The sequence below is a fragment of the Copadichromis virginalis genome, linkage group LG3, assembly GCF_057382275.1.
Source record: "Copadichromis virginalis isolate Kocher_CV1m ecotype Utaka linkage group LG3, C_Virginalis_male_GT1.1, whole genome shotgun sequence".
Lineage (NCBI taxonomy): Eukaryota > Metazoa > Chordata > Actinopteri > Cichliformes > Cichlidae > Copadichromis > Copadichromis virginalis.
The window spans coordinates 11,074,489-11,094,527 of record NC_140620.1 but is presented as its reverse complement, the minus strand read 5'-3'; the positions used below and the strand labels follow the sequence as shown (position 1 = coordinate 11,094,527).

Genomic DNA, 20,039 nt, shown 5'->3' with positions numbered 1-20,039 from the left:
CACCTTTAAAATATGTTTTTTTGGCCGTGTTTGGTATCAGTATTTTCAGCACAACCTCAAATATCTGAAATTTGAGTTATTTTTTCATTTTGGTATACTATATTAGCACAGTTGATCTAAATTCAGACAAAAAATTCAAAATCCAGGTAGAAAAAAGTTACATTTTTACTGTAAAACCAACAAACTTGTTTAACGAATCATTTGCATAACTTGAAGTGCAAATAGAAATTGTACATTTCTAAAAATTATGCACAAGTTTCGCAAACAACAAAGTTATTTGGTACTATTGACCTACAAATGCAGCCAAGGCCTCAGTTTTTTATATAACCATTTAAATCTATTTCCAGAACAATCAGCTGGGCTGCATCAAATAAGAAGGCACACAAATTATTTGTGCAAGTCCAAAAAATGTAGTTTGTGTTCAGTATAAGACAAAGGAGAACAGCACAGGCCTAAACCCTGCAGGTCTGACTGCAGGAGGTGCATCAGTCCAGTTTTCCAAGTGGAATCAGAGTTTACACTGGAATCTGCCTTTGACGGCTTTTTTAGAGCAAATATGAAATTCAGCAGTCTAACTGACACACAACACAATAATGGATTGGATTTATATAGCGCTTTTCAAGGCACCCAAAGCGCTTTACAATACCACTATTCATTCACTCTCACATTCATACACTGGTGGAGGCAGCTACAGTTGTAGCCACAGCTGCCCTGGGGCAGACTGACAGAAGCGAGGCTGCCATATCGCGCCATCGGCCCCTCTGGCCAACACCAGTAGGGTAAAGTGTCTTGCCCAAGGACACAACGACCAGGACAGAGAGGCCAGGGATCGAACCGGCGACCTTCCGGTTACAGATGTGATTCCCAACCCCCTGAGCCACGGTCGCACTACACAACACACTAACTACAGCCTCCAAACACGCTAAACGTCACTAATGTCTCACATGTGAAAACTCGCTCTCTCTCTCTGTCTTTCGCTCGCCCGCTTTCCGTCGCCGGTGTCACTCCTAAAAACTTCCCCTTCTCCCTAAACAAGCAAGTGCCACATGTTGCCTTATCATTTTTTTGATTGGCTGACATAGTAAACTCTAACACCAATGGGGAAGGGGTGTTTTTTCTTTTTCTTTTTTCACTCACAAGCGGAGAGTGTTTGCTAGCGCTGTCCATAGAAAACGCAGTTTTTACCGTTCTTCCCGCTGTAAACACCACTGTTTTGTTCAGAAAAAAACATTGCGTGTATTTTTTATCATTTTATTATCATATAATTCAAAAAATGGTATATAGTTTGAAGTCCGCACTTTCAACCCAAGTTGAAATGGAGACTCTGACGCGCTGCATCTTAATTTTGACGCGCGGGCGCGTCCGCCGACCCCATTATATTTAATCAGTCTCGAAACTTCGACTTATTAACTCAAACTTTTGAGAAAATAACTTAAAATTTCAAGTTAGCGCTGCCAATCAGTAATCTACGTGAATGATGTAATTTCCTTGTTACCCGGTAGTGATGTGCGGATCGATCCTGAAATATCGATTCCTCCGATACCAGTCATTTATGTTCTAGAATCGATTCTCACATTAAAATATTGATATTTTAGTCATTTAGAGTAAATTTGTAGTTTATCATTAACAGGAACACAGTGGAAAGAAACTATAACATTCGGATTGTCTGCATTCAAAGGAACTACCTCCTCTCCCGCCTTTCATAGTCGTGCAAAATACGGCTGTATAAATGTCTCGCAGCCCCTTGGTGTGCGCACTCACAACAATGGCTGAGCGTAACTGTGCGGACGTATTTTACCTCCACAAGCTGAGACGTGGTTTGCGATACATGTGACAAAAAAGTGAGGTGTTGTGGCCATAGGGAGACATTCAAAAGGGCTGTTGGGGGGGGTGGAGCTCCCTCGGTGGAGTGAAACTCTGCTGTCTGCTCCTTGCTATCTAAAATATAACCGGGCGCTCACACTTTGTCTAATTAGTTTTCTGTTTGACGTTTATTCAGCTGTGTGAAAACCCAGAGGAACCCTCCTGAGGGATTAATAAAGTTAAATTTAATTTAATTTAATCTAATAACTTTAATCTCAGCCAAACCGATTTACTCATGAACAAGTAAAACACTGAAAAAGCCAAACAATTACATTTTTAAGTTATCAAAGTGACTTATATATCATGTTTAACCCGAGTAGCGAAAGACCGCGGGGGTTTGAAGACGATGTGTCGGTCGGCTCAGATATTTGAAGTTTACACAGCTACACTCTTTTTTTTTGCGACCCAGAAAGAGAAATAAGAGTAATATTAAAACTAAGCAGCTGCCGCCATTGTTGGAAACTGGAATTGGCTCGGCCGCGCTATGAATTCTGCGATATGGTTTTTCAATTTTGTTGTCTGGGTGAAAAATCGGGAGAAATTCGGGAGAATGGTGGCTCCGGGATATTTTCGGTTGGGGCACTGAAATTCGGGATTCTCCCGGAAAAATCGGGAGGGTTGGCATGTATGGTTGTGGCAACATCACTAACCTTGTCAAACACCTCAATGTAAAACATATCACAGAATATGACGAGCGTATGTTCAGACGAACTGAAGAGGAGGAGAGGGACAGGTGCTGCTAGGGCGAGACAGACGTCTCTCACGGAGTCCTTTAGTGCTGCAGGTAGACAACGTGTTCAAATAGCGCACAACTTCAGTTTTTTTATTTCTATATGATGAACTCTGCATTATTAAGTGATAAGAACACGTAATCTGATGTCCTGTAATCATTATGATGCTATAAATTGAAATACAATAAATAAAATAAGTTTTTGTACAAAGTATCGGTATCGGATCAGTATCGTCGATACCACCCTGAATATTACTTGGTATCGGATCGTAAAGAAAATCAGTGGTATCGCACATCACTATTACCCGGAAACTGAAGCCCTCAGCTACAAATGCTACAGCTAAGCTACCAGTATTACATCCAGTCATAATGCACAGATTGCTGAGTATTTTCAGCATGGCTTCACAAATGATGAAATCCTTGTGTTATTAGCTGAATCACATGGTGTTACTATCAGCAAACGTACTCGCAAAAGCGCCAATTTGTTGCAATCCGGTTTTCAGTGCCCATTCCTCTGTGGCATATGCTTCTGGGTAACAGGAGAGTGACTTCATTCGGAAATTACTGATTGGCAGAGCTAACTCAAAATTTTGAAATCTTGAGTTATGTTTCTCGAAATTTCGAGAAAATAACTCAAAATTTTGAGAAAATAACTCAAAATTTCGAGTTATAGATACTTGTTTTTTTTTTTTTTTAGTGCCGGAAACAGGCTTCCATAAACAACACTGCATTGTTAATATTAAAAAAATATTAAAATATACCATTTTTTAAATGTCAAATGCCAAAAACGATATGTAGTGCTGCATATCTGAATAGTAGATTTGACTAAGAAAACTATTAAAACTCTAATATGTACATATACTATACCACTGTTATGGGTTTCTTATTTTAATATTTGCAATACTTGCTTGGTTAACATTCATATTCAAAACAATAACAATGAGAAATTTCTTGTAGTCCAATTTTTGCAACAACAAAAAAATTAAACTAAGTATTATGCTCTGATACACTGATCCAGACTCGAGTTTTTAAGTTCGTGAACAGGATCCAGGCTACTTTACTCTGAATGAATACAGTGTCATTCAACCCCTTGGTCATAATTGTAGTAATATATGTAGTGTATAGATCCAAAGACCATTCATATTTATATTATCTCTTTACAAAAAACATCTCCGATTACCTTGCAGCAGTGGTTCTCAAACTGTGGTCCACGTAGTACTGGTGGTACTTAGGCTCTCTCTAGTGGTACACGGGGAAATCTTTGATCAGTTTTTTAAGATTTAACAATATACCATTGTGGAGCTATGCAAAGATGACACGAGAGGTTCTTCTGGGAGCTGGAGTTTACCAGAAAATATTTCCCCAAGCTCGGGTGCTCTATGAAGAGTAGCCTTTCCTTACCGCAAGTGGTCACAGCTGCTACAGAGCACTGGTGGGCTCATTTCCCTGGACCTTAAAACTGCAAGGCGGCAGACAACGCTGTGCAACGCTGCCAAAATGCTGATGGTAAATAAAAAGAGCCCTTTTCCGCAGTGCTGTGATCCCAGCCACTATCCATGAGTTGGAGGCCCCTGGGATAATCAGTGGGGTCACGGAGGGTTATCACATTGGTGCTCATTGTGAAAAGTTTAGTGGACAGTGGATCCAGCGAGGCCACCACACGATGTAATATGTGTCATCAGCTGAAATGCCACGAAGAGCAAACTGAGCTTTGATGTCCCCAAACCACGAAGGAGGGTCATGAAGCCAACAATCTTGGAGCTTAACCACCACAGCAAAAATTACAACGTACGTGAAGACAGAAAACTAAACAGCAGTGGTGTTTGTAGGGTTACTGAAGTTGGGCTAGTTGGTATATAATGTTGTGCTTTTTTTAGGGTCTTGTTCAGATTAAAGAGAACAAGATAAAAGGCATTAAAACATGTTAAAAACACAACAGCCTTAATAAACTTAGTAGTTTGGAACTGGAAGCAGGATTCACAAGATTTAATCACGTCATCGCTTAAAGATCGGATATCCCACCTGCTGTGAATATTTTAATGCGGTACACTTTTTATGATTATCTATTTTAACTGCCATAAAGAAGATGTGACAAGTGATAACATTCATATAAGATATGAAATTGTCTCATGTAAACTGTATATGGTGTTAAATAGGCCTATACTACTGTACTTTAATGTCAGTCATAAGGGTGGTACTTCAAGAGCCATATATTTTATGAGGTGGTACTCATTGTGAAAAGTTTGAGAACCGCTGCCTTCAAGTACTGACAATTAAGGAAATAAAAAAGATAATGCAATACCTAAAAGTAACATTTAGCTAACAGTTATCTTGCTATGCTAACACAGTTAGCAGAAGGAACGGAGGGACATTGGCACTGTCCTCATTTACCAACAAGCAGAAGAGTAAAACCCAACTCTGCATCTTCAACCATAACTTTTTAGTCAGGACTAAGGAAAAAACATGCGGTAAGTAGCTCTGACCAACATATGTAGCCTTAATGTTGTTCACCTTCGCTATAGACACTCACAGTTCACAAGGACTACACGGTGAGCTAGTTCAACCTACTGACATAAGAGGTATGTGAAGTTTGGTGTAGCTTTGTATTATTAGTTCTGAACCCTACTTCGTCAATGTCCAGGATAAGCATTGTATCAATTATAGAGTGAAATCAGTCAGCTAACTTAGTGAAGGTGCTTTTTATGTAATAAATTAAAAAAAGAAATGCTTATGCAACAATGAGGAGGGAAAGAAGTGAAGGTCATCGTAGTTTAGGGAGCTTGGAAAGAAAAGTGTCTGGACTTCTTTAAGTTACTTGAAGACGTTTCACCTCTCATCCGAAAAGCTTCTTACAGTTCTAAAGTCAAATGGGGGAGAGTCCCAGATTTAAGTCCTAAGGGAGTGTCCCCCAAGGGGGTCACAGAAAAGAAGATTAGACACCAACTGTCTGCCATCTATAATCCAGTTTTGAGATCCTTTCCCAGATGCCTTAACGCCCACTCTCATCCTTGGCCTTTTGACCTCAGGAAATTACATGATAGGGTGGGGCTAGGTTTTGACAGCGGCTTCACCTTGGCTGATTGTGACCTACACCCGTTTTCACACCTTGGCTCGTGCGATTAGGTAGAGGATCAATAGGGGGTTCTCGACCCCCTTGGGGGACCCTCCCCTATGACTTTAATTGGGGACTCTCCATCATTTGACCCTAGAACTGAAGAACCTTCTCGGATAAGATGTGAAACGTCTTCAAGCAACTCAAAGAAGTCCAGATGCTTTGCATTCCAAGCTCTTCAGACCATGTATCAGCATTAAACATTAAAAACTAGTTAGTTCAATAGCTACCATAGAAATAGCTGCAAACAGTCATTCAAAAAATCTAAATTTAATGATTTTAAAAAACCAACATAATTGAAAATTAATGCAGGTATTGTGGTATTAGGAGGTAAAGAATTTCTCCCGGTGCTTGCGGTTGATGTGTTAATAAATACATTTTTTAAAAATGTGCATGTAATTTGATTACCCAAATGACATCAGTCTGTCTCAATGTGTTTATAGGATATATTTGAAATGTTTAAGATATTAATATTACTGACCTGAGAGCAGCAGGATGACCAGTAAACAGGTTTCTTCCATTCTCTGCTTATGTATAACAGATATAATCATGATTATTATTGTACCATATTTATTACCAAAGATGTTTATTTAAGATTTCTTATCTGCAGTCTAAGTTTCTTAGTATATTTAATTTAATTTCTTTATTTAGGACAGTGCATGTTAATGAACATAAATGTAAAAAATTACATGAATGTAAACATACCAGATTAGAGCCAAGGGCTAATTTCCATCTGTTGTCCATAAACATAAAAAATAGACATAATTCATAAAAAAATCATAATTCATTCATAATAAAAAACTCCATCACCAAACTCACACATACACACCATTCTGTTCCCAAATAAAACATTAAAACTATACAACTTGTACATGATCACATCCTTGATTTGTCCTTAACCAGTTTTTAACCTGTGCCTTAAACACAGTTTATATGCATGTCCAAAAACATTATATCCAATACTTTTTAAACATGTAAAATCTGTCGTGTCTTTAAAATGGTTTAAATGATCATTTCTAAGTTTTAGAATAATGTTTAGAATATAAAATACACAATAATATAATTTTATAATTAATGATGCATAACTTACCTGACAGCTTATCTTTGCATCTGTGGACTGAAGTTGGCTCTTAAGAAGGTCTGTATTTGGTCTTTTCATATATTTTACTGTCAAATGAGGAAACCAGAAGGGAGTGACGTCTCTGTAGAAACATACATAAATGTTTGATATCTTCAAGTAGGCGTATCTGTAATTTTCAAAAAGGTAACAAGTGGACTTGCAGATATTTTCTATAAAACCTGTGGGACAACAGGCTTTGTGAGTCAAAACAGTCATCAAATGTTTTTGCAGTGGCACCTCAGTGATTAAAGAAACACACGCAAGGTTACGCTAAAATGATTCTGCTTCACCAACATGCAAACCATTAGGAAAATCAAGCTGTTAAATATGAAAAAAAGCAAATAAGCTCAGACGTCATTCTCGGAACAGACATAGTTGTTAGGAGGAACAAGTGAGGAAGGATTATGGAGTCTGTTAGTCTTCCTTGGTCTCTTGTGTTCTGGGGGCCTCTGGATGTCTGGAGTTTTGATCTCCTCCATACCTGCTTCATGCCCTGGAGGACGGGGCTGTGGCCCCCCCACACGCTCTAGCAGATTATTACATGAAGAAACCTTTTAAAAAAACAAGCGCGTCCATGCTCACAGGTGTACACACGGGTGATCACACCCACAAACTACACCCTTTTTGGCTCCTACCTCAAAGCACACTGTGTTCTGTTGATCTTATGTGCTGCACAATAATGTTTAATATTTAGTATTTACTGTCATATTCCCATATATCATCGTGATGTTGTTTATTCTATTACTCTTGTTCTCTTCTGCTTGTTTTCCTTTTTCTTTCTCAACAGGTGATCCAGGTGATCGATAGATGCATTTTTTTTCTCTTTTTTTTTTTCTGCCCATTCTATTGGTTTTTGTTTTTTGCCCTTCTCCCCCGTCCCTCTTCTCAGCTGTTTCTCTTTCCCTCTTTCTTTCTCCCCTTCTTTCCTCCAGTCAAGTCTGTCCCGTATTCAGCAAGTGAAAATAAAATAAACAATAAAAGGTGAATCAAATGGACCATTATGGCAAGGCTGGGATGGTCAATTTGGTAAAGTAAATCCGTTGGGCATCTTTCTTTGCCTTTAGACAATAATTCTGATGGCAAAAGAGCCAAACGGGACAGGGAAAAAAAGAAAAAAAAAAAAAAGGATTATGGAGTCTGTGTCTCCATGATTCAGTTTGTTAGTGAACCTAAGGGATGGGAATGCTTAGGCCTCTAAATCCTAACCAGTCGCTGGCTTTAGACAGGAAACAACATCTGTAAAACCTGAAAAACTGAAAGCAGCAACTCTGTGCTTTTCAGTAAGATTTGGGTTATTTCAGAAATCCAAGGCATAGTGTCACAGGAGAAGATGAAAGTCAGACAGAGAGTCAAAAAACAACAACATGTAGCTTTGTAGTTCACTACCAAAACTTATTATAGTGGTATTTTTGGCCATGTGACCATACCTGTTTCTTTAAAACCAGGAATTCTGTAAATGACGTGCCTCAATGCTTAAAGAAACATAAGCAAGGTTACACAAAGATGATTCTGCTTCACCAGCATGCAAACCATTAGGAAAATCAAGCTGTTGAATAGGGAAAAAAGCAAATAAGTTCAGGCATGGTTCTCCATGATTCAGGGCACTGTACAGGTTGTTAATAAATCTCAGGGATGGGAATGCTTAAGCCTCTAAATCCTAACCAGTCGCTGGCTTTAGACAGGAATCATCCAACTGTCTTTAAACGTCTGTAACACCTGAAAAAATTTCAATGGTTTCTGAAAGCAGCGACTCTGTGCTTTTCAATGAGATTAGGGTCATCTCAGAAATCCCAGGCATAGTGTGACAGCAGCTCCACAAAGCTGAAAGTTTAGAGGAAAGATAGTCAATGAGTCTGACGCAGCTTACATAAAGCTGGCATTTTATTGGACACTTGGTTGTTTTAGTAGGGTTTTTTTTAGTAACAGGCTTTTGAGTGTCCTTGCAAAGAAAGGTGGCTATATTGGTCGCTGATTTGTTTTTGTTTTGTTTTTGAATATCAGAAATGTATATTTGTGAATGTGGAGATGTTATATTGGTTTCACTGGTAAAAATAAATAATTGAAATGGGTATATATTTGTTTTTTGTTAAGTTGCCTAATAATTATGCACAGTAATAGTCACCTGCACACACAGATATCCCCCTAAAATAGCTAAAACTACAAACAAACTAAAAACTACTTCCAAAAACATTCAGCTTTGATATTAATGAGTTTTTTGGGTTCATTGAGAACATGGTTGTTGTTCAATAATAAAATTATTCCTCAAAAATACAACTTGCCTAATCATTCTGCACTCCTTGTATATGTAAATGTTTGATATCTTCAAGTAGGCGTATCTGTAATTTTCAAAAAGGTAACAAGTGGACTTGCAGATATTTTCTATAAAACCTGTGGGGCAACAGGCTTTGTGAGTCAATACAGTCATCAAATGTTTTTGCAGTGGCACCAAAGTGTTACACTTTTATTTAACATATTTCAAGGCATTTTATAATGCTCATGTTTCAAAGACTTTTATTGACAATAAAACAACTACATGTAGTTCTGGAAGTGGTGTCACTCCCTAAACTAAATATTATGGTATTTTTGGCCATGTGACCATACCTGTGCTTTCTTAAAACCAGGAATTCTGTAAATGACGTGCCTCAGTGATTAAAGAAACACACGCAAGGTTACGCTAAAATGATTCTGCTTCACCAACATGCAAACCATTAGGAAAATCAAGCTGTCAAATATGAAAAAAAGCAAACAAGCTCAGACGTCATTCTCGGAACAGACATAGTTGTTAGGAGGAACAAGTGAGGAAGGATTATGGAGTCTGTTAGTCTTCCTTGGTCTCTTGTGTTCTGGGGGCCTCTGGATGTCTGGAGTTTTGATCTCCTCCATACCTGCTTCATGCCCTGGGGGACGGGGCTGTGGCCCCCCCACACCCTTTCAATGGTTTCTGAAAGCAGCGACTCTGTGCTTTTCAATGAGATTAGGGTCATCTCAGAAATCCCAGGCACAGTGTGACAGCAGCTCCACAAAGCTGAAAGTTTAGAGGAAAGATAGTCAATGAGTCTGACGCAGCTTACATAAAGCTGGCATTTTATTGGACACTTGGTTGTTTTAGTAGGGTTTTTTGTTGTTTTGTTTTGTTGTTTTCTGTATTATTTGCCAAGATTTGGATGTGGCCATAATGGCCCTAATAATACTGAAGTCTTTGAAAATGAGAGCACCGTCACTTTCCAAGCAAAAACCTTGGCCTGTGAACACAGTTCCTAAATCCCAGCAGACAAGACAGGATAGGAGAAATTTAAAAATGTTCTTTTGTTGTTTTCAAAGCTAAAAATAACCCGAATAAAACTACAATGTTTAATGTTGAGCAAACCAATGTGAAAAATGACTTTAATAGATGTGTACACTGTTTCTACCACTGAAAACCAGCAAGAAAGGACAGAGGTAGACTTTGGTCAGATCTACTGTGCATTATCATTAATAATTTTCCTATAATACATGTAGAGTTATGTGTGTGCTGTTAAGTACCAACACTTCACCAAGTTCTTTTGATTCCTCAGAGGCATCCAATGGAAGACAAAACACTGCTCAGTAGACCATTTCACACTTTTATTCTCTTTCACATTACTTCTAGAAGGGAGGTGCGTCCTGCATGACACGCTGTCGCGGATCTCAAAATGGCGATGTGCCCCTGACAGTCTCATTACAGAAGCTCTCATTCTAGTCTAAACAACAGTGTCTCAGTAACTTTCCACTAGAGATGGTCCCTCTTATCTACATTTTCCCAGGCAAACATGAGCGAGAGTCTGCAGCTTTCTACTCCCCAAGGACACATGGTCTCATGCCTTTATTTTTCAGGGCTGTGTCCACTTAATACTACACTATATGACTTTATAACACTTATTAATATATACTATATATAAATATATATATAATGTTCTTCCTCTACCCCCCCATTTTTGCACATGTCGAGGAGCGTGTCAGGCTACATTTCACTGTGTGTTATACTTGTATAACTATGCATGTGACAAATGAAGAACCCTTGAACCTTAATAAAAAGCATAGCATTATTGTGACACTGCAAATAATTTCATCTCAAAAGTGCCCAAAAAACACTACCTATGCATCAATGAATTTAACAAGAAGTTAACTGCTTTCAGATGAAATATAAGCAGTTCATTATTAAAATATGATCCATACCTTGAAAAACGAAATCACTCGTGATATTAAACTCACCTTGTTTTCATAGAGTATGTGATCAGGCTTTATCTCTTGAAACCAGCTGCTCTGGATCATCACCATCTTGTCTGCTCATCCAGTTTCAGTCAGTGGAGTCTTAGAGTTACCAGCAAAACAACTGGTGGTAACACAGCCAAAAATAATTTTAGTATTCACTGTTGTGTGCTCAGGTAGAGCAGAAAAGATGCTGCATACAGACCATCTATTTGGAATTTAGTTTTTACAGTGTAAACAAGTGGAAGTTAAAAGACAAAAAATACATAAAATAAATATGTTCATGTGCGAATAAAGATAAATGTGTTAGAAACATAAACATATAAATAAATATCCATGCAGTGACACATGATACACAGTAATATGAGTCTGAACGCAGCCTGTCCTGTACAGATATATGTTCTGATTTAACAACAGATTTCTCCACATGCAGGTCAATGAAATAGTGAACCATATATTTGTTTTGAATTTGAATATTTCATCTTAAAACTATAAAGGAGGAAATGTACTGACATCAGAGCACATCCTTGCACTATATCCTGGGTTATAATGACTTCATGATACTTCACAGGCATCTACACTATATTCTCCAACCTCTATATCTGTGACATTGTTGAAGGACTGTGGCTGTGATGCACTAGAGCTACGTGGATAATACAGATATAGCATCTCTGAAGCAGTTACAGGTGTGTCGTTTATGACTTCTCATGTCCGTATGGAGTTTGTTTTATACTCTTTAATGTTGCTGCTCTCCATCAGCGACCTGTTCTTCCCTCCTACAGCCACTATCAGCACTTTATGTCCATCACTGGTAACTCACTGGTGTGGTCTCATCCTTTCTGTTTGGTCTCCTTTCTCTGTCACTCACAGTCACCTAACATCCCAGAAAGTTCCACGCACCATGAAATATTCCCAAATGCAATGTTAAGATTACTATAGGGACATTGTTGCCTCAGTTCATGTGTTGTTGGCTTCTTGCTCTCCTTCTTTATCGTTTCTTTCCCTGCTGTCCTGCACGTCCCACCGCTCACGCCTCCTTCACGGTCTCTGTCATCGCCATCGACCGTCTCAGTGTCACCATTACCCTGGATGCTGAACCCCTTATGGCTGGCCCTTAACCTTTCACTGCTGTGGGACGCAGATCATGTTAAGCAGTGGTCCAAATGCTGAGACATGGAGACAAATCTAAATCTAGGTGTTTATTAAGGCTGATCGATAACCATAAAAAACAAACTGTAAATGGACAGTAAGACTTGATTTTTAGATTAAAATGTGTGGTCAAAGGTTTAAATCATGAGCTAAAAAGGTGGATAAGTTCAGAGTTTAAATGTTCAGTGGGTCTGAGGTCTGGTGACCGTGGAGAACAGTCAGCACAGTTAGTCTTCAGGTGGGTTTTCAAAGCTTTGAGGTGTGTGTGATCATCATCTGCAGCTTTGATCCACTGTGCTGTTGCTCTCTCTGCTTACATTCACATATAGGTGCTCAGGACAAACAAGGCAGGCAGTGCAGACATGACGTCAGACCTATCAAAGTGAAGGCCGTCTCTCTGATGACGTCACAGAGCAGCGTCCTTCTGTCCAATAAAGGATCTCAGATCAGCTGCTGCCATCTTGTGGCCACAGTTGGTTACTGTCTCTGAAAGTTGTCTCATGTTTCCTGTTGTCCTGCTAACAAAGGCTGGAGCTCATCATGCTGAGAGGGCAGCAGCATTTTGTGGCTCTTCACACATGTTCATTATATTCTGATGATCCTGGATGGAGACAAACTACAGATAAGTGTGTTCAGCCCAACTAGTTTATCTCATTACAGCAGTTTGATGTTTCCCTTTGAATCCCCCTGAAGATCCTGTGTCATGATCCGGAGTCTGCGACTCCGTGTTTAGGTTTAGTTTATTAGTATTCTGTGGTTTTGGTTACCTTGGGTGTTTGTACTCTTCTGTTTCATGGTTCATGTTCCTATGTCCTATGTCCCCCAGTCTGTGTTAAGTTGGTGTGTTATGTCATTGCGTGTATGTGTTTCCTGTTTTATTGTGAAGGTCTGTGTCTTATGTGAGTGTTTTCAGTTTGTCTCCCTAGTCTCGTCACGTAATCACTCCCAGCTGTGTTCTCCACCTGTGTGTAATCTCCCTGTGTTCTCTGAGTGTATTTAAGTTGTCTCTTCTGTCTTGGTAGTTGCTGGTTCGTCTGTGTTGTTTCCCCTCGGTCTCCCTGCGTCTCTCCGTATGTATTTCCCCGGGCCTCCCTGCATCTTCGTTTCTGGTTTGTGTTGTTAGTTTACCCAGTTTAGGTTTCCGGTTTCTTGTTTTCCCACCAGTGCTGTTTGTTCCCACCTTGTAAATAAATATTCACCTGCACCAGAGCTGCCGCCTTTTGGGTCCTTTCTACCACTCCACATGGCTCGCCCCGGCAAACCGTGACATCCTGACAGTGAAGCACGTACATAATACTCCAGCCTTTCAACTCTGAGCTTATTTAGTTCTATTAATACACTGAAATCTCATTTGTGTCATGAAGAAAGTCTTTAAGTCTTGAATTAGGTTTTGGTTTTTTGGTTTAATTTAGCCACAGTCACGATGTCTCTGATAAGTTTTATTTCACACTATGTTTAGTGAGAGTGCATCTCCTTTAAAGCTGAATCATTTAACTCAGCATTAAATCTGCAAGTTTTTAATGGAGTTTGGTTGTCAGCAGCACGTCTGTGAAATAAAAAAAACTCCTACATTTAGTCAAATATTAATTTAAAACATTGTTTACTGACAGAGTGTGAGGCAGGCATTGTGTTGAGCTTCCGAAGCGCAGATGACAAAGCATAACAAAACACCCAGGTCACATGACCACGACTAAAACAGATTTTGGTGTGCTTCACATCAGTTTTGGCAGGTGGTGTACCTGCTGCTTCTACACTCTGCCGCCGGCAGGATTCACATTTTCATGGAGCACAGTCATTTGTATTCACTGAATTAATGTTTTTGATACGACTACTTCAACTTATTACACGTGCATGTGTAAAAGAAAACAATCCCGTCTCTCTCATTATTATTTTTAGGATACAGGATACAGCATCCATTTTGTTTTGTTTTTTTAAATGTGTTGCTGCATTTTGTAGTTCATACTAGAGTTTTAATAAGCAAAACACTAAAACTATTCTGTTATACTTGTCATGGCCTGGTACTAGGGACCCAGGGCTCACGTATTTTTCTATATGTTTAATTTTTTCTGTGTGTAGTCTTTTGTTGTTTTCTCTCCTTTTTTGCCCCGTCTCTCAGTGGGCTCCCAGATGTTTTGGGTCACCTTAGGAATCGCGACCCGGAAGTGTCCCTGTGCTGGAGGCAGCCACAACTGTATGGAGTTATTTTTGTGCCACTATTCTGAGCGCACGTAAAAAAACATTTGAGTTCATGTAAAAAAAAAATAGCAGGTGCAAGTGTTGCATTTTGAGGAGAAATTTATTTTGAGCGAAGAAAAGCTACATTTGAGTGAACACAATTCATTGCTGCGTGCAAAAAACATATTTCAGTGTTTGCTATTATCCACACACACACACACACACACACACACAACAGCAGCCCCTCTTGCTCAGTTTTTGCATTTGCTCTTGCTCACAATGTGTTGCTCTTATTGGTCTGAACAGTCTGATTGGCTGTTCTGGTCTCCAATCAGCTCAAAATGACGAAATGCAATATCTTATATAAACTTTCAAGATATTTTCATGCGGTGTAAACTTTAAATATCTGCTTGATTTATCAAGACATCACATATGCAAAAGTGCTCTAATGTTTTCGGAGATGCACCTTCACAGTGGACCCATTGTAGACTTGAAAATCTCCAGACATCCTATTTAAGGGAGGTGACGGCCAAGCAGAAAGAAAGGTCATAATTCTCTCTGTGAGGGAGAAGGTTTTAAGGATTGGGCTGAAGGTATAGCCCCTTGAGATATAAGAGTTGTGGAATCTTCTTTATCTGTCTGTGTCTTTAACATGTGAGGGAGCGGCCAAATTTCAGAGATTATCCTAGTGTTTAGCTGTGATGTTTCTCTCCACATTGCAATGTGCTTATTAAACCACTTCAAAACGCTCCCTGGGGGTGTTGGAGGTTGAAAGGTAAAATTTCAATAGCAGCACAGACGTCTGAGATCCATAAATCAGTTGTTAAGGTTAATTTAGGAATGCTTTACAAATATTAATTGATGAACTTACACACTTGCTTTACTTCTCTGGGATAGCTTTCTTCGAGATGAAACACTGGTTATATAGCGAGGCTCCAGAAGACTTCAGTGTAAAGTAACTCTAGACCGCTGACAGGTGTTGCACACAACAGCCACTCTATCACGTGACGCACACTGCTTCGACGTGCTAAGGTCATGAGCCGGGTTATGCCATGTCACAAGTTTTGTGAGGTGCTCTTGTGATACTTAATGGATTGAATTACAGTTTTTATTTCGCCCCGATATCCGATCCAGTAATTTAGTTCAGGATCGGACCGATATGTATTGGTATTGGTCCATCTCTAATATTCAGTATGATATTAATTATTAATATTATTACTACTTTTTATGTGTAACTTTACACATAGTGATTTATACTAAGTTGTCAGCAAATCAGTTGCAAATCACGTTATTACATTAAATATGACTGAAATGTACAAGACTAAAATTAATAAAACCCAGATAACAATACTTTTTGTTTGAGCCTGATTATTGGATCACTTCCATTAACCACACTGATGGTGTAAACAGGAAGCAGTGGACTGATAGCTTCCACAGATAGAGGAAAACTGGTGGATGTGGTCCATACAGGTGTAGAAACACGTGGTCGTTATGGGTCTAAATTACAGTCTAAATCTAATGTTTTCATTCTCTTTTGGCTGTTTGTCCTACAGCAACAACTACAGGATTATGCATTTGTATTGGGAGAGGTAAGAAGTCAGTTACTGCAATCTACTAAAATCTAGGTGATGTCATTTAAGTCAGTGAGGGTTTATTTATTAATGATGTTATAATGCACATTGGGACTGTGCCAAAAACCTGTGAAAAATAAAGCCTGACAGACACAGAAATGCACTGTCTTGTATATGCAGAGCACCAGTTTACAGACATCAGGCTGTGTTCAGCCGGGAGGGTGATCACACACACCTGCAGCTGATAAAGCCTCGTCAGAGGTTGAGCTCTCTCCAAGCCGGATCGTTATGTGAGACTTCCCGTCAGTTTCCCAGCAAGTCAGTCTGCGAGAGTGCTCTTACATCTCCCTCTGTGATTTTCCAAGGAGGACTGCAAAAACGAGAGGGCCGCAAGCATGAGGTGCACGGAGACTAGGGAGTGAGGACACTAAGCACGGACACTGGGAGAAGACACGTCACAGAAGTCGGGGACGCATGAGGATTTATTGTTGTTGTGTATGTGTAGCCGCTATGACTGGTGGACCTACATCTTACCCACCACGTCTGTATACATACAAGCGAGAAGGGGGGTGAGCGGGTCAGCGCTCAGGGCACAGAAACTAAGCTGGCTTCAAACACCATTTATTTCCATAAAAAAAGTGTATATTTCCATATACACTATTAAAACAAGGCTAAAACATGTTTTCCATATACTAAAATTACCCTCCCATAGTCCCATAATCCCACAGTTCAGCCACACATGGGCGAGTGGTCCTTATATAAAAGAGACAGGAGAGGAACTTTTCTTCCGGTATGATAAAACTCATCAGCAGTAGACCAGGGAGGAGGCCCCTATCACAGACCTGTCTCCTCCTGACAGCGCGTGGCCGCACAGTCCCGCCCCACTCCACACCTGAACACGGCCTCCCTCGTCTCACCGTCAGATGCAGGCAGAAGGGCATCCCTGCCCTGTTGTGCATTGCAGCCATCGCCACCCACTGTTGCTGTTCCTGCGTTGGGACTGGATCGCCGAACGACTCGCGGCACCCCACAGTCAGGCAGCAGTTCCTTCCACACACGTGCGGGCTTGCACGCGTTCCTTTTTCTCCTGCTCACCTTTCGTGCGTCACTCCTCTCTCTGTCTCTGCGCTAGTGATGTGTTGTTCGCGAACGAAATGGCTCTTAGAGCCGACTCTTTGAAGTGAACGACGCAAGCCGGCTCCTTATCGCAAGCCGTCACATGTTTTTTTTTTTTCTCTCACCCTCTCTCTCGCACTTTTTTTCCGCTTCACTCTGCACGTGAGCCTTGTGCTTTAGATGGGCAGAGGGGGGAGGGGCGGTAGTTATACTCAGTAGCACAGGAACAGAGCCAGAGGGAGAGAGAGAGAGAGAGAGAGAAAGAGAGCCAGGGACAACAATGTCACATTAGAAAGGTATAGTAATCATCCACAACTATTTTCAGTTGCAGATGATAAAGGATTCAGAAAGTTTATTTATGCGGGCCCATATGACAGAGAATATGCATCTTCTTTATGTTTTCATATTATAATTTATATTTAATTGTGTTGTGGTTTGCAGTGTTTTGTGTTGTTTCACTTTAAATTTGTAAAAGGAAAAAGCTGAAAATTTAAATAGTTAAAAGTTGAAATGTGAATAGTTGATTTTTGTATTATATGATTTATTTATTACATTTTATGTGGAATGAATAAATAAAAGTGTATTTACGGTGGCCCCTAGAGACGAAGCACATATAAACTTCAAATCACGTACGAACTCTGAAGCATGTACAAACTCCAAAACATGTAAAAACACTTACAAACTCCAAAACACGTAAAAACTCAAAAACACGTAAAAACTCAGAAGCACGTACAAAAGACAACAGAAGTGCTCCAAGATGCTGGGCGCAGTGTTGAGCTTTTGTTATCTTGTGGCTACACAAGCCAGCAAGTACCAACGACCGGCTTTGGTGTGTGGTAGTAACAGGTAAATGAACTTTTTTTTAAATTATTTGAATATATATATGAGTGCTTGTGTATGAATACACAAACAATAGACACATGCTTTCAATTGTGTAATTTAAGTGATCTAGTAGCTCTGCTTTGGAAGTTCAGTTCATGCTAGAAATGTGTTTTGGAGTTCGTACGTGTTTTGTCTCTAGGTGCCACCGCATATATTTATATATAAACATATATAAATAAAACCAAATTTTTTACGTTAGTAATTCCTTTTGTGCATAATTTTATATTATTGTTAATAATAAATTAATTAAAGCAACAAAACAATCTGAAGAGCCGGTTCGGAGCCGAAAGAGCCGGCTCTTTTTAGTGAGCCGAACCGAAAGAGCCGGATCTCTAAAAATCCCATCACTACTCTGCGCTCACTATCCCCTTTAACAGGTCAACCTGGCGGCTGATAGGCCACCTTGGGGAACGCCCCCACCTCACAGGTGCCTACAATTGTCTGTTTAGTCCACAGTGGATTAAAGGAACATGGTACAACATTAACACACATAATATAAATATGAGGATAAAACCATGCTGTATAAATATAAATAAACAAACATGCAATATAAATATCACAATAAAATCATGCAAATAAAATCAACACTATGTACCAATACACAGATTGATAAAACATAAAAACACAAATTTCCACTGTGTGACATATGACTTACTTCACGTAAACAAATACACTGCTTTCATCGCACGAAGTCCAGCATTTGGGTCCTACTTCCCCACATCCCCACCATGACAGATGGATACGTTTCTCAGGAGTTTTCAGTCATGTCTTTTTTTTTGTCAACCTTTCTGTTTCCACTACAGCTCCTCTTTCATAGACTGTATAAATGACATTCAGGCCTTTTACATTTGAATGCCTCTGATTTTAACATGGACCTCAAACTTACACAGAGAGAAAAAAAAACTTAAGAAACAAAAAAACGTCAGTGTCAAACTAGCTTTAATTTTATGGATCTGTAGCAATGTCACCTGATTTATCACTCAGTGTAAAAACCAAACAAAGGACTCATTCATTACATATTACTTCTTGTATACCTGCTAACATGACACATTGTTTTCTTTACCATCTGTGTAAGGCTACGTTCACACGTACCCGGGTATTTTTGAAAACGCAGATTTTTCTATGCATTTGCACCTTTCGTCCACACGTAAACAGCGTTTTTGGTCACTGAAAATGGAGATTTTTAAAAATGCTTTGGCATGTTCCTAGCAGCGTTTTCCTTCATTCCATACGCGGCGTCCAAGATGGCGCCGCGTATGGATGCCCTGGTGCTTCAGTGCGTTACTTTTGTCTTGTTTTTGTGCATTTCTTCTGTGTCTGGGCACTCCTCTGGATACTCTTACACCAGAGAAGAGCTCCTTAACTGCAGGACTACAACGCCTGTGGATTTATTTCCAATATTTGTCGCATCTGCGGCAGATTTACTGCTGACTCTGATCAGGAAAGTGAGACGTCGAAAGAGAGGTAAGTGAGCCGGCGTACTCGTGCGTTTGAGGAAACGCGGACTGAGAACGGCCCTTCCTGGGATCTTCCTTTCTAATGTACGCTCACTCTGGAATAAGATAGACGAACTGGCCCTGATGAGAAGCATGAACAGAGACTTTGCCTCCTCCTGTGTCTTATGTTTTACGGAGTCGTGGCTCAGTGAGGACATCCCGGACTGCGCGCTCAAGCTGGAGGGCTTTCATCTGCTGCGCGCGGACCGGCAGGCCGCTCTCTCCGGTAAAACCAAAGGTGGAGGTGTCTGCTTCTACATCAATAGTGGCTGGTGCACAGATGTAACAGTGATTGCTCAGCACTGCTCTCCCTCTCTGGAATATCTTTTTATTCACTGCAAACCGTTTTATTCTCCGCGGGAGTTTGCTTCATTCATCCTGGCCGCTGTTTACATCCCGCCAGACGCGGATGCGCAAGCAGCTCAGTGCGCACTCGCAGAGCAGATTCTCCACACGGAGCGGACGTACCCGGACTCTCTCATCATTGCTCTTGGGGACTTTAACAAAGCCAATCTGAGCCATGAGCTTCCGAAATACAAGCAGTATATTAAATGCCCGACCAGAGAGGAGAGGACATTGGACCACTGCTACAGCACGA

General features: G+C 40.0%; 1 protein-coding gene across 2 annotated transcripts in view; it reads right to left on the bottom strand.

The window, feature by feature from the left end:
• Positions 1-6,819, bottom strand: part of LOC146712742 (putative C-type lectin domain family 20 member A) — a 36,210-nt gene extending 29,391 nt beyond the window's left edge. Inside the window, exons 1-3 of one of the 2 annotated variants that reach the window (XM_085444263.1) lie at positions 6,796-6,819; positions 6,411-6,438; positions 6,187-6,229 (exon numbers count right to left, since the gene is read on the bottom strand). In XM_085444263.1, coding sequence (XP_085300389.1) covers positions 6,187-6,226 — 40 coding nt within the window. In that variant the 5' untranslated portion in view covers positions 6,227-6,229; positions 6,411-6,438; positions 6,796-6,819. Of the gene's footprint in view, positions 1-6,186; positions 6,233-6,410; positions 6,439-6,795 lie in introns of both variants that reach the window. The other variant, XM_085444254.1, reaches the window with a different exon arrangement.
• Between the last annotated feature and the right edge of the window lie 13,220 nt (positions 6,820-20,039).